Source organism: Panthera uncia, chromosome A2 (assembly GCF_023721935.1).
Source record: "Panthera uncia isolate 11264 chromosome A2, Puncia_PCG_1.0, whole genome shotgun sequence".
NCBI classification, from domain to species: Eukaryota; Metazoa; Chordata; class Mammalia; order Carnivora; family Felidae; genus Panthera; species Panthera uncia.
Window position 1 is genome coordinate 49,771,369 of NC_064816.1, and position 12,915 is coordinate 49,784,283.

General features: G+C 55.5%; 1 protein-coding gene across 1 annotated transcript in view; it reads right to left on the minus strand.

The window, feature by feature from the left end:
* Positions 1–12,915, minus strand: part of ATP2B2 (ATPase plasma membrane Ca2+ transporting 2) — a 119,590-nt gene that overhangs the window by 17,076 nt on the left and 89,599 nt on the right. The window contains 5 exon segments of the mRNA XM_049641006.1: positions 1,322–1,513; positions 1,981–2,087; positions 6,152–6,239; positions 6,421–6,600; positions 12,337–12,571. Of these exon segments, the coding sequence (XP_049496963.1) occupies positions 1,322–1,513; positions 1,981–2,087; positions 6,152–6,239; positions 6,421–6,600; positions 12,337–12,571 (802 nt within the window).

Genomic DNA, 12,915 nt, shown 5'->3' on the forward strand with positions numbered 1-12,915 from the left:
TGTCATTTCTCAGTGCATCCCCCAAGGCCCACTCTGCCTGCACCCCATACACTCACTCACTTCTCCTAGATACTCATCATAGCCCTTCCTCCAAGCCACCTCTCCCACCTCTGCCCTGGCCCAGCCAAGTTCCCCAGGCCCTGCGGCTTCTTCCTGCTCACTAGCCTTCTCTGTTTACAAGTGCTTCAGGGTCAGGGCCCCCCCACATCTCCACCAAGGCCTACACGGCCCTGCTGCCAACTTAGTCTAAGACCTCAGGCAAACGGATAGTCCACCCGGAACCTGTTTCCCCAGCTGGTGTCAGTGGGTCTCCAAGAAGCCTTGCAGGAGCTGCTGTGCTGCGGGAGTGTTCCCTAAGCCACCACTAGAGGGAGTCTCTCGCCCACAGAGCAGGAGAGGGCCCTTTGGGCAGAAGGGACCCACCAGCCACCTCCCAGCTCACATTCTCAGGATAGGGTACTGGGTGCTGCCACATGCAGCCCCAGGGGCTCAGAATGCAACAGAGGGGAGCAGCATTCCTGAAGCCACAAGCTCTTCAGGGCAGTGCTACCTTCCGGACCTCTGGGGGCTCCTGTCTGTGGGCAGGAGCTTGTCTGCCCATGTGATTGGCAGAAGGCCTTCGAATACCAGCCCTCTCCTCCCCAGGCCAGGCTGGTCAGTCCCTAGGGGAAGGAAGGAGGCTGTGGGAACAATGGCAGGTTCCTGACTGGTCCATCCTCTGAGCCTCAGTTTCTGCCTCTGTAAAATGGGCATCATCGTAGTTCCCACCTCATGGGGCTGGGGGAGGAAACAGTGAGGCTGTAGACATGCAGGCCTGCTGGCTGGCTTCCCCGAAGCTCAGGGGATGGGGCTGCCCCTGACCCAGATAGTGATCCTGATGGACAGCTGCCTCTCCATGACCAAGAGCCCCAACCTGTCCTCAGGGCCCCAGGCAAACAGGCCTCTCCTGTCACACTCCTGCCAGAACTGAGGCCCCCAGGACCCTGCCGGTTCCTTGTCTCCAGCCGGTTGCCGGATACCCCTTGGGTCCTGCCCCGCCCTGCCTCCCTCTGGCCCTTTGGGGGCTCTGCCTTCCTTCAGGGATGATCTCTACTGCCTCCTGGAGCAAGGACCGGGCCTGTGCCTGGCTTGGGTCGTCATGGGGGTGAGGCTTGACATCTCTCATTTGCCAGATGACCTTGGGCCAGCCCCCGACCTTGCTGAGCCTCATTTCCTTGGGCTGGTGCCTGCACCTGAGGTCTGCGATGCAGCTCCTGGCCCTTGGCAGGGGCTCCCCCAGGCTTTGGCATGCCCCGCCCTGCCCGCCCCCTGGAGGACCCACCTGCGTGATGCAGGCGCCTGTGAAGGCCACAATCACAGCCACTACGTTGACTGTTAGTTGGAACTGCAGGAATTTGGAGATGCTATCATAGACGTTGCGGCCCCACATCACTGCCTTGACGATGCTGCTGAAGTTGTCATCCGTCAGGATGATGTCCGAGGCCTCCTTGGCCACATCCGTGCCTGCGATGCCCTGTGGGGACACGGACAGGAGCCTGGGTGGGGCAGCTGGGGGGATGGTGAGCAGTTCAAGCAGCACCATCCTCCTCCCCTACACACCCTCAGTCCTACAACATCCCTCACATGCATACTCCCAACTGCATGGCCGGGACCACGTGGGGTGTGTGTGCCTGTACTTCTCACAGACCCAGCCCCCTGAGGCCAGCTCTCTGCCTTCAGGAAGCCTCTCCCTGGCCCATCCCCGCCACCAATGCCTCCCCCCCCACACCCATTGCAGGGAGCGCCCCTCTACCCTTCCAGGAAGACCGTGGCGGGGGGGGCCAGACAGCCCTGAGAGCACTGGGTACATGAGGTGCATGGTGGGTGAGCTGAGTGTGAACTGGGGGTCCCGCACAGTCAGCTGGAGGCCGTGCTGCCCACACCCCCTGCCTATGAGCTCCTACCAGGCACCACCCTGGGCCCGCTGTGAGCTGCCCCTACCATGGCGAAGCCCACGTCAGCCTTCTTGAGCGCAGGCCCGTCGTTGGTGCCATCCCCTGTCACGGCCACCACCTGTCGCTGCTCCGTGTGTGTGCTGTCGATGATACCTGTGGGGTGGGGCAGGAGTGTAATCAGGGCCCTGGGATAGACGCTCCACGGGGCCAGGGCAGCCAGGACCAGCCTGATTGTTGGGAGGGCCCTGGGCTGGGCACAGCTTCCTCTTTGGCCCCAGCCATGCCCCTCCTTGCCCCCCATCCTGGCTCTTCCCAGCTCCAGGCTTGCCCACAGCTGCCAGCACCTGCAGGGCATGTCGGGCACCTTAGCCCCCTGCGGGCTTGAGGCCCTCTGCGGTCTGGGCCCTCACTGCCTTTCCAGCACACTCTGCACTCTCTGCAGCCCTTGGCTCGGTGGCCACTCCAGCCAGAACATCTCCCCGTCTGCCTGTGTTCCAGGAGCTCCTCTGTTCTCCAGAGGCTGGGGTCCTACCACCTTCTCCTTCTTCTGAGGAGGCCTGGGCTGGGCCATTTGCTGATGACCCCTGACCCACCATTCTGGCCTTGACCTCTCTCCAGACATTCACCCTCAATAAAATATAAAATATTCAGAAAGAGAATAAATAGGTGACACGTGGCTCCGTCACTGAGCTGGGGCCAGTGGAGAAGAGTGGGTGAAAGATGTCATCATGGGGTCCACGTGGAGTTTGAGAGGACATGTCCACGGACAGGACAGAAATTTGAATGTCACTCTTGACATGTCTCTCTCTCGTCCCGCACCTCACATACATGGCCAAGGCTTGCAGATTGTGCTCCGAGATCCCAGGTGAACTATTCCACTTCTCTCTGCCCCGTTCCCTCTGCCACCAGCATCCCCCTGCCCTCTCCCTAACCCCAGGCTGCCCCTCCAATCTGCACAGCAGTGCCAGGGGCTCTCTCTAAGCCCTGGGACAGACCTGTCCCCTCCCTCCAACTGAGAGTCATTCTCTCACTGCCCACCCTGGCCTCGGGGTGACATCCATGTTTTTAGCTCCCTCTGAAAATTTGAAGTTCCCTGTGGTCAGGCCTCGCCCCCTTCTCCAATCTCCTCTTCTCTCACCTCAGGCCGCCCCCAATCTGTGCTCCAGCCATAGGAATGGCTCTCGGTCTGCAAAGCTGGCTTCCTTGCCCCTGTCTACATGGGCTGTTCCCTCGGCAGCTGTGCTGTCACCCACCTGTGGTCTCAGCTCAGAAGCCACTTCCCCCGGGAAACCTTTGTGACTCCCTGAGGACCCTCGCCTGCCCTAATCAGATCACTGTAGCTCCCATATGTGTCTCCCCCTTCCTGTGCCTGGCAAACAGCAGCAGCCTATGGAATGAGGGAATGGATTCTTGACTTGGGAGACTTCATAGCCTCCCAACACTCCCCCAGCTCTTTGCAAATATCCAAGTGCCACCCTCTTCAAGGCCCAGCTCCAAGGCCACGTGCTCCAGGAGTCATCCTGGGCTGCTCCCCCCAGCTGGTGGCTGTCCCTGAGTCGCCCCCCAAGACTCGGCCTCCAGTCTCTGTCTACTGGGCATTTGAGGACTTTGTTCCCGTTGGTTCCCTCAGCCTGCCTACGTGCTCCTCTAGAGCAGGAAGGGGGCCAAGTTTTCCTCTGTGGCCCCTCAGGCTGGTACCAGCTTTGCCCCAGCCCTCCCACTGGTCCCAATAGAGGGGAAGCTGGGAGGACACCTCCTCTCACACCCCATTCCTCCACCTCTAGTGCTGGCATGGCCCCACCACCCCACTAACATATCCCCACCGTGTGTGGTCACAAAGGGCCTTCCTGAGGCCATCTCCTGTGGCCACACCCCTGTTCTGTCTCTCTGGACCTCTCAGTGCCATTCATGCCATGGACTGTACCTTCCTCCTCAGCAGGCTCCCTTCCTTGTCTTCCTAGACCCCACCGCTCCTGGCTGTCCTCCTACCACTCTGGAGGCCTCTTCTCGGTCTCTCGGCCTCTGCCCATCGCTCACATGGGAGATTCCTGGGTTCAGATGGCTCTCCCCACTTGGCACGCTCCACCTGTGCCTTAATCTTTCTCCTGAGTCCTGACTGCATGGATGGCCAGCTGTCTTCTGGACGCCCCACTTGGATGTCACAGGGCCTCCAGCTCAGCCAGCCCTAAACTGCACATGACACTCTGCTCTCAAACGTGTCCCTTGTGACTCCTCACATCCAGCTGCCCATCCAAAACCCAGGGGCCATGCTGACACATTGCCGGCTCTCAAACAGGTACAGACAGAGGGAATATGGGACCCCTCCCCTCTGTCAGACCTCCACTACATCCGAACAGCTGCTGGGCCCATATCCTTCTGCCACCCAAGCAGGTCTCTGACCCGTTGCCTTCCAGCTCCACCTGTGCTGTCACCACCCTGGTCCTGGCATCACCTCTCACAGATGGACAGCTTCGGTGGTCCCTCTGCTTCCAGGCTATTCTCCCCACAAGCGGGAAGTGAACTTTCTAAAACAATGCTTTCCCCTCAAGGCCCTCCCAAAGGCTCCCAACCCTGGGCTAACAGCTCAGGTCAGCAGCCTGGTGTTCAAGGCCCTACGCGATCTGACACCGGCACCCCCTTCACTGGCTCCTCTCTCTCTCTTGAGGTCCCTGCCTGGTCAGGTCAGCTTCTTTCCACTCCTTCAAAGTGTCTGGAAATCTTCTGGGCTTTCACAGTGCAGTCCTCTTCCCTGCCTGAAACACAGGCCCTTTCTCCTGGAGTCTCAACCCACCTTTGACGGCCTGTTAGGGGACACCCATCCCCAGCCTGAGTGAGAGGCCAACAGACAGTCCCACCCTTCTCTTCCACCAATGCAGCCTCCAGGTCTATGGGAGGAAAGCTATTTAATGTCTGCTGGATGGAATCTGGACCGTGAATTCCAAAAGGGAAGGACCATGTCTGCCAAGAGCAGGACCTTGCACTTAGTAGATCCTCAATAAACATTTATCGAGAGAATGAATAAGTAAATGAAGGAGTGATTGAAAAATAAATGGGGATGGGGTGAGGGGCCTCCTGCTCTGGTATCTGTGGTTCTGAGGTTCTATGTTTCTGTCCCTGGGCCACATCTGCCTCCATTAATGTCCTTGGGTAGTATTTTGGGAGGAGAATCTGAGATGCCCTAGGGATGACCTCAGCCAGAAATCTGCCCTTCTATGGCCATTTTAAAGATGGGAAAATTGAGTCCCAGAAGAGGAGGGACTTGCCCAAGGCTATAGAACAGGTCAGTGGCAGAGCCAGGACGGGAAGCCAGGAAGGCATGACTGTAAAAGTGCCCAGAACCTGGCCACCTGCATGAGCTCAGCAAATTGTATGCCCTGTATCCAGAAGGAGACAAGGAAGGAGAAAGATGTTAGCTTTTGGCCTCATTTCTCAGGTTGCTATTCCCGGGATAAACCAGCCCTGGGGTCCTGGTTACAGTTGTTGGTTGGGGTCCTCAGAGAGCAGGCAGACCAAGGGTCTCAAACTCACAACTCTGGGGCCAGACTGAGAACACAAATAAGTGAAGTGCGCTGAATGTCAGATGACAAGGAGTGGTGAGGACTGCTTCAAATGTGAGGGGAGGGTGCCTGGGTAGCTCAGACAGTTAAGCATCTGACTTCAGTTCAGGTCATGATCTCATAGTTCGTGATTTCGAGCCCTGCATTGTGTGAGAATGAGCCCCACTTATGGTAAAAAAAAACAAACAAACCCACAAGCCCCACTTTGGGTAAGCCCTGCTTCTCTCTCTCTTTCTCTCTCTCCCTCCCTCTCTCTGCCTCTTGCTCACTTGTGCTCCCCCCCCTCAAAAAAAGGGCTCTTTTAAAAAAAAGTGAGAGGAGAGTTTGTATAAAGCCATCCAAATTCAACATAAACAAAGGCACTGTACCAGCCAAATACAACACATCTCTGGGCCCCCCTTGGCCCTCAGGCCAAGAGGTTTGGACCTACACATGCCCAGTCTCATTGCTTCCTAGAAGAGTGGCACCCAGAGAGAAGATTCACAACCTCCCCATCTCACTGTGGCCCTTAGAGGGCCTCCCAGGGCTGCAATGGGGAGACACAAGGGTTTTGCCGGGTGTGGGGGGCCCCATGCAAAAGCCCCTCTGTCCTGGAAAGAAGCTGCAGGCACCAGGAGAAGAGGGGGTTCTGTCCTCAGAACTGCCTCCCCCAAGTCTTACCTTTGACGAGGGTATGCTTGTCCGTGGGGGAGGAGCGAGCCAGCACCCGTAGCTTTGGCCAGATCTTATCAATTCGCTCTTGTTCAATCTGGAGAGGGATGGGGGGTCTGAGAGAGAAGCTGAGGCCTAGACAAGGGAGGGGACTCACCCAAAGTCACTGGGCTCTTAGTGGCACGCTGGCTGGCTTCTGCACAGTCACGCAGCCCCCATGCCTCCCAGTCTCCCATCCTAGCTCATCCCTCTGTGGACTCTTTGTGCTGGGCACGTACCTCCCCCTTCTCGTTGCGGATCCTCCGGTTAAACTCCTTGCCCTCCAGGCACAGAAAGTCTTCCCCAGGATGGATGATGCCACACTTGATGGCGATGGCCCGGGCCGTGTTGATATTGTCACCGGTGACCATGCGGACTGTGATGCCTGCTCGCTGGCACTTGCGGATGGCTTCTGGGACCTGGCAGGAGGGCAGGAGCCATGGGAGTGAGCACCACCTTGGGCAGGCCCTCACTGCCCCGTGGATTCCAGAGTGAGCCCTGCTCACAGGCAGCCCTATCGTAAGGAGCCTGGATGACCATGAGATACCGATAGCATGCATGGAATATGGGCCATCTCCTCCTTTCCTGTGCCCATGGCAGGCATTGTTAATTGATCACAGAATCTTGTGATTAAACCCTGATGTGGTCTCAGAATTCTCAGTAGAGCCTCAGGCAGCTACCACCTATCACCATGATAGTCTGTCCTGAGATGAAACCACTGGCTATCCTGATTTGGGCAAGGAATTTGAGAAAGACCCCAGTAACATCCTCTCAGATCTGGCCCCAGGTGGGAGTAGAATACTCTACTATTGCATGAGAATGTGCTTTATCCACATGCACAGCTTTATCCATATGCACAGTTCCTGTAAATTCAGTGACAAGTATGTTTGTGTATTTTTCGATTTTTTTTTGGGGGGGGGTTGGGGGGATACTGCACTTGGGAGCATTTTATTTACAGAATGTGACACTGGCTTAGGATACATACAAATGATTATGCTTCCTGTAAAACAGGACATTCCCCAGAGAGAGTAAGGACTGCCTCCTGCCCTGACTGCAATGATAGACTGATGTCTGGGCCAATCAGGCCAGAGTAGACCCAGCCATTCAGCAGGTGGCAGCACCCTCCCCTCTCTCCCCATCCCCCCAGTCCCTGCCCCTGTACAGAGTTGTGGATTTATCTGCCCAGCAATTAGGATGCAGAAACCAGCCTGGAGCTGCCACAGCCCTTTACACACAACACAGATCAACTGAACAAGTGATTCTTACCCATGGGCAGTGACAAATGATAAAATAATAAGGTAATATTTGCTATTTGCTGCACAAAGTCTCTGAGTGGAAGAGGACACGTCAAGGGCAGAAAGTCCGGTTGTATCAAAAGACCAAAGCACTTTAGAATCTCAGGCTTGGATTCAGGGAGTCTGTCTCTCCCTCATCTCGTACCCATAGTGTCTGGGAGGTCACTCCCATCCCCACTCTGCAAAGTCGCTGCTGAGAGGGTCTGGTGATTATTTGGGCTGTACTGTGGCTGCTCCAAAAAGATATGTTAAAGTCTTGGGGCACCTGGGTGGCTCAGTCGGTTAAGTGTCCCACTTCGGCTCAGGTCATGATCTCACAGCCCATGGGTTTGAGCCCCGTGTCAGGCTCTGTGCTGACAGCTCAGAGCCTGGAGCCTGCTTCGGATTCTGTGTCTCCCTCTCTCTCTGCCCCTTCCTGCTCCTCTCTCTCTCTCTCTCTCTCTCTCCCTCTCTCTCAAAAATAAATAAACATTAAGAAAAAAAAGATATGTTAAAGTCTTAACCCCCAGTGCCTGTGAATATGACCTTACTTGGAGATTGGGTGTTTATAGAGGTAATTAAGTTGAGGCCGGTAGGGTGGCCCTCAGTCAGTGTGACTGGAGTTTTTATGAAGAGGGGAAATTTGGACCCAGACACACACGCAGATAATGTCATATAAAGAGAAAGGCAGAGATTGGGGTGTTGCTGCCAAGGACCAGTAAAGATTGCCAGCAAACCCCCACGAGCTGGGGCTGGGGGAGGCATGAAGCAGATTCTCCCTCATGGCCCTCAGAAGAGATCAACCCTGCCAACACTTGATCTTGGACTTCCACCCTCCAGAACCGTGAGAGAATCCAGTTCTGTTGTCTGAGCCACCCAGTCTGTGCTATTGCATCATGGCAACTAATACAAAGAGTCAGAACATTGTTTCAAAACCTGACTGTGGACAGCTCCTGCCTGCTGGTCCCCTTCCCGCCCTCAGGAATTTTAGAAACAAGGATTGATCTTGAAAATATCTAGCCTCTGTCCACCCCCGTCCACAGCATCTGCTATTCCCTCAGCACAGAGCGCCACCATTCCAAGTGGGGGCCACTGCCCAGCCCCTCCCCAGTCTCCCTGCCTCTGGCTTCGCCCGTCTTCCGTCGCTCCCCTACCTGACCTCCAATGACCTGCCTAGAGTTCAGCCTGGGGTGTCACTCCCTCCCAGCTGCTTATAGAGAAAATCAAGACTCGTGAGCATGGCCATCTTGTGGTAGAGCAGGGAACGAACATCATGAAGAGGCAGGGTCCTGGCCAAGGTCAGGAGAATGCACCCTCCAGCTACCAGAATCGTATAAGAGACCAGGTCTGTGGTGAGAGGTAGTGATCTCCCTGTCACAAGGGCTGGAGTAGGGTAAGCTGACCACGGGTCTCCTCTGGCTGCATTTCCAGGGCCTGAGGAAGAGCCCACTTGGGGCTGGGCAGGGGGCACATGAGCAAGGCCTCTGCCTCGTGCCATAGCTGCTGCTCACATAGGCAACCGTGACCTCTTTTTACAGAGCCAGAGGGAGTGAGGACGTGGAGTGTCCAACATCCCGCTTACATAATTGATCGATGTCCTCAAAATGGCAACCCGGGCTGCAGCCCCCTGCTGTCTCCTGTTCAGAGGAACGGAAAGAGCCACTGCTCTTTCGGGGACATCCACCTGATCTGGCTCCTGCCCTCAAAGGAATAGTTTAGGTTTTGTTTGGTTTAAAGACGCTTGAAGTCTTGGAGTTGGAAGGGACTTCAGGTCATGACTCTGACTCTCTCCTCGTTGCCTAGCTCTCCTGCTAGGCATCCCAACAGATGGCCAGCCAGCTTCTGCTTGTAGGTCTCTGGTGACAGGGTGCTCACTCCCTCCCAGGCTGAACGCTCCACGGTGGAACAAGTCTATCATATCCTTTCACAGAATCGTTCTTTTTTTCAGATGAGAAAGCAGTTGCTCTGGGTCAGAGCTGTACCCTTGTAGGAGGCAGGGTCTTTGGTAAAGATCTCCGTACAACGGGCTCTGTGAGCAAGGAGAAGGGTGCCAGTACTTCAGAAGGAAGTAGATGCAGAGGAGAAATCCGAGAAAGCTTCCTGGAGGAGGGGACGTTCGAGTTGCTTCTGTTCAGCTAACACTAACTGAGGCTCTGGTGCCTGGCACTGTGCCCTGGCTGGGGCTACACAGGTGACCACTTCATTGTGGCCCAGGCCACAGGGTTCTGTCCCATGAGAGACACTGGCACAGAAGGTGGGAAGGGTGCTGGAGGAAGGTGTGGCAGGTGATCTGGAGGGGCTGAGGCTGTGGGGCAGGAGCCAGTGGCCATGAAGCTGGAGAAAGGCTCGAGGTCAGAAGGTGCTGGAATCAGGGGCTTGCTCCTTCAGGCCTGGGAACCGTGGTAAGTTCTGAACTAGTGATGAGGTGACTGGCACTGTGTTTTAGAAAGACTAATACTTTTTAGGCTGTCTCGGGAGCTGCAATCTGCCTGCATGGAATCCTCACCCTCTGGGGCTCCCCAAAACAAGCTGGCTCAGGGAGAAAAAAGAGGCAGCTCATTTTTATGGCCCCTGCGCTTTCCTCTGTATGGTGGAGGCTTCTCTCCCTCTTGGAGAGAGGGCTCAGGGACCAAAAGGCTGGGCTGGGCTTTGCCCTGGGGTTCCCCCTGAGCGTTGGCATCCTCATCTGTAAAATGGGGATGATAGTCTACACCCCTCAGCGAGGCTGGACGATGCCATGACAGGGGTAAACAGTACCACGCATGGAGCCAGCCATGCTGGTGGTGGCGGTGGGGAGCCTGGCAACACACCTGACCATGGTCTTCCTTGCTTGTTCTTCCTGCTCTGGGAGAGGGGGAGGGGTGCAGAGGGTGTGGATGTAGATGCGGTGGGGGTGGGGCATAGCTGGTGTCGGGGACTTGGAGGGGCGGCCATTTGTTTGGGGCAGTGGGATAGTGTGGACGCTTCACCATGATTTTTGGGCCAGGTGCCTTAGAGGTCTGTGACCTGCCTAGAATGTGGGGGGATTCCAGAAACACCCCAGGGCATCTCCGACCTCCTTGAGATACTCCACCTCCTTTCTGGGCGGCGGCCCGTGTACCTGGACGTCTGTGTTGCGCTTCGGTCTGGCTTGAGGCTCTCATGTGCTTTGGGTCTACTACTCTTGCCTTTTTACCAGGCATTTCATTAGGCTGTGGGCTCTGGGGGGCAGGGACTCCTGACCGAGGGGCATGGCACAGGGTAGGTGCTTCGTAAATGTGGGTCATCACGAACAGTCTCTCTGCTTACATCCCTCAAAGCCTGACCTGGTGAACGGATTTGGATGGGGACATGAGACCCTTCACAATGTCGCTCCAGGCTCCTCTTCCTAGCCTCCAAAGTGGGGTATTCACTAGACTCCAAACACTTAGCATCCCTTCCTGGACACCTCTCTGCGTTTGTCCACGCTGTTCCCTCTGTCTGGAACACCCTCTCTCCCTTAACCTGTGTGTCAAAAGTTTCTTCTCTTTCAGGTGAGTTGCCTTCTCCTCATGAAGCCACTCTGGGTTCCTCCAACCCAATGGGGTGCTTCCTTAAACTGCACCAGCATTTCCTTGTATTTATTCATTCATCTGTTTGGCAAATAGCTACTGAACATCTAACTGTTCTGGCCACTGAGGATCCAGAGATGATGAAGACTCAAGCCACAAGGGCACCAATCTGGTTGAAATAGACTTTCCACATAGATAAAGTAGCTGTAAAATTTCAAAAAAAAAAAAAAAATCCCTTCCTTTGCTAAAATTATCCAAGATTTTTCTCACTGAGGAAAAACAGCCAGGAAATGGGCGCTTCCTGTTTTCATTAAATAAAGGCTTTTAAACATCTGTTGTTTCTGGTGACACCCGTTGTCTGTGACTTCAAGGGCTCCAAACACCCCCGGATAACCCGGCAAATCCCAGACTGCTGCTCTTCTGATGGCTTTATCTGCAGCGGCTTCGATCAGCCTCGGAAAGTGTACCCGAGGGAGCATCCTATGTGTTGTCTGGGGGGTGACGGGCAAGTCTGTTTCGATCTGTTCCGTTGTCTTGCTTCTTGAGGGAGGAAGGCAACGTGATTTGTCCCCTTGACAGATGGGAAAACTGAGGGAGGCAGGGTTTGTGCTCCAGGGGCAGCTGCCCAACATATCTGAAAATGTTTGTATGACCCTAGAGGTGGTCCAGCCTGAGGCTTCCGCTCTGGCCAGCCTCACGGTGGCCTGGGAGAGCTTGCCAAAAACTGTGGGCATAGACACTCTGCGAAGGTCACCCAAGAAACTGTGAGGCAGAGACCAGGGGACTGGGGGTGGCATGGGAGGCTGCTTCACCCCTTCTGTGCTATGGAACCGTTTGAATTTGGCTCTGTGTGTATCAATCACCCGGCCTAAAAACCAAATAGATCAAAAGCCATCCCCACCCCCACTGGGAGATGCTGAGTCAACAGGTCAGAGCTTTTATACTTTTAAGCAGTGCCACCAGCAACCCTGCTATGTGTCTCTCACTTGGGAATGTCCTACTCTCTCACTGTTCAGATGGGAGATCCTGGCTCCTGTGGGGCAAGAGGCTTCTAAGGCAGGGCAGCCCACATGCTTGTCCTTTGGGGGCAAGGGAAGGTTTCTGGGTGCTTGGGTGGATGGCTCCGGGACTATCCCCAGCAGTCGGCTGTGGGCGCTGCCACGGGTCCTGAGCAGACCAATGCCAAATGTGGCCTACGCTGGTCTCATGAGTCCGAACGTTTAGGAGTATGTGCAGAAAAAACCTGTGGACGCTATAGGGAAACCGAGGCTCCAAAAGGTGAGGCAACTTATGTCAGGTTGGCAGCAGGCTGGATTCCCAGCCTCTCCAAGCCTGCTGGTAGGGTGCCTACCTCGGGCCGCACGGGGTCCTCGATGCCCACCACACAGATACAGGTTAGGTCGTTGAGGATGTCATTCTCATTGTCCCAGTCAGGCTCCGGGCTGCTGGGGAAGTCACGGTAGGCCACACAGATGGTGCGGAGCCCATCACAGGCCATGGGCTCGATCACCTTCTTCACCATCTCATCCCGGTCGCGGGGCCGGAAGACCCGGGGCTCCCCTGCCCCATTGAGGATTTTGCAGCACCTGGGGGCAGATGGGAGGGAGATGGGTAAGGTCCAGCTGAGGGCCCAAGGATCCTCCCTCTGACCAGCTTGAGCTCACCTCCCCCTCCCCAGTGATGCTCAGCTGGCCGTGGTTGGTCATCCAGTGTCCATCCAGTTCAACTCCCATAATGCTTCAGGGCTGGTCCAGGCCCCTGGGCCCCAGGGAGGGATGAAATCAAGACCAGCCAAAAAGAAATCAGGCAGCCTTCTTATAATATTTGCCCCAGTCCATTCAGCAAGAGCACATCTACTTTGATCTGTTTTATATTCACAAGATTTCATCTGAAAAAATCGTTCCACAACTAAAGTGATTTTCGAAGGGGA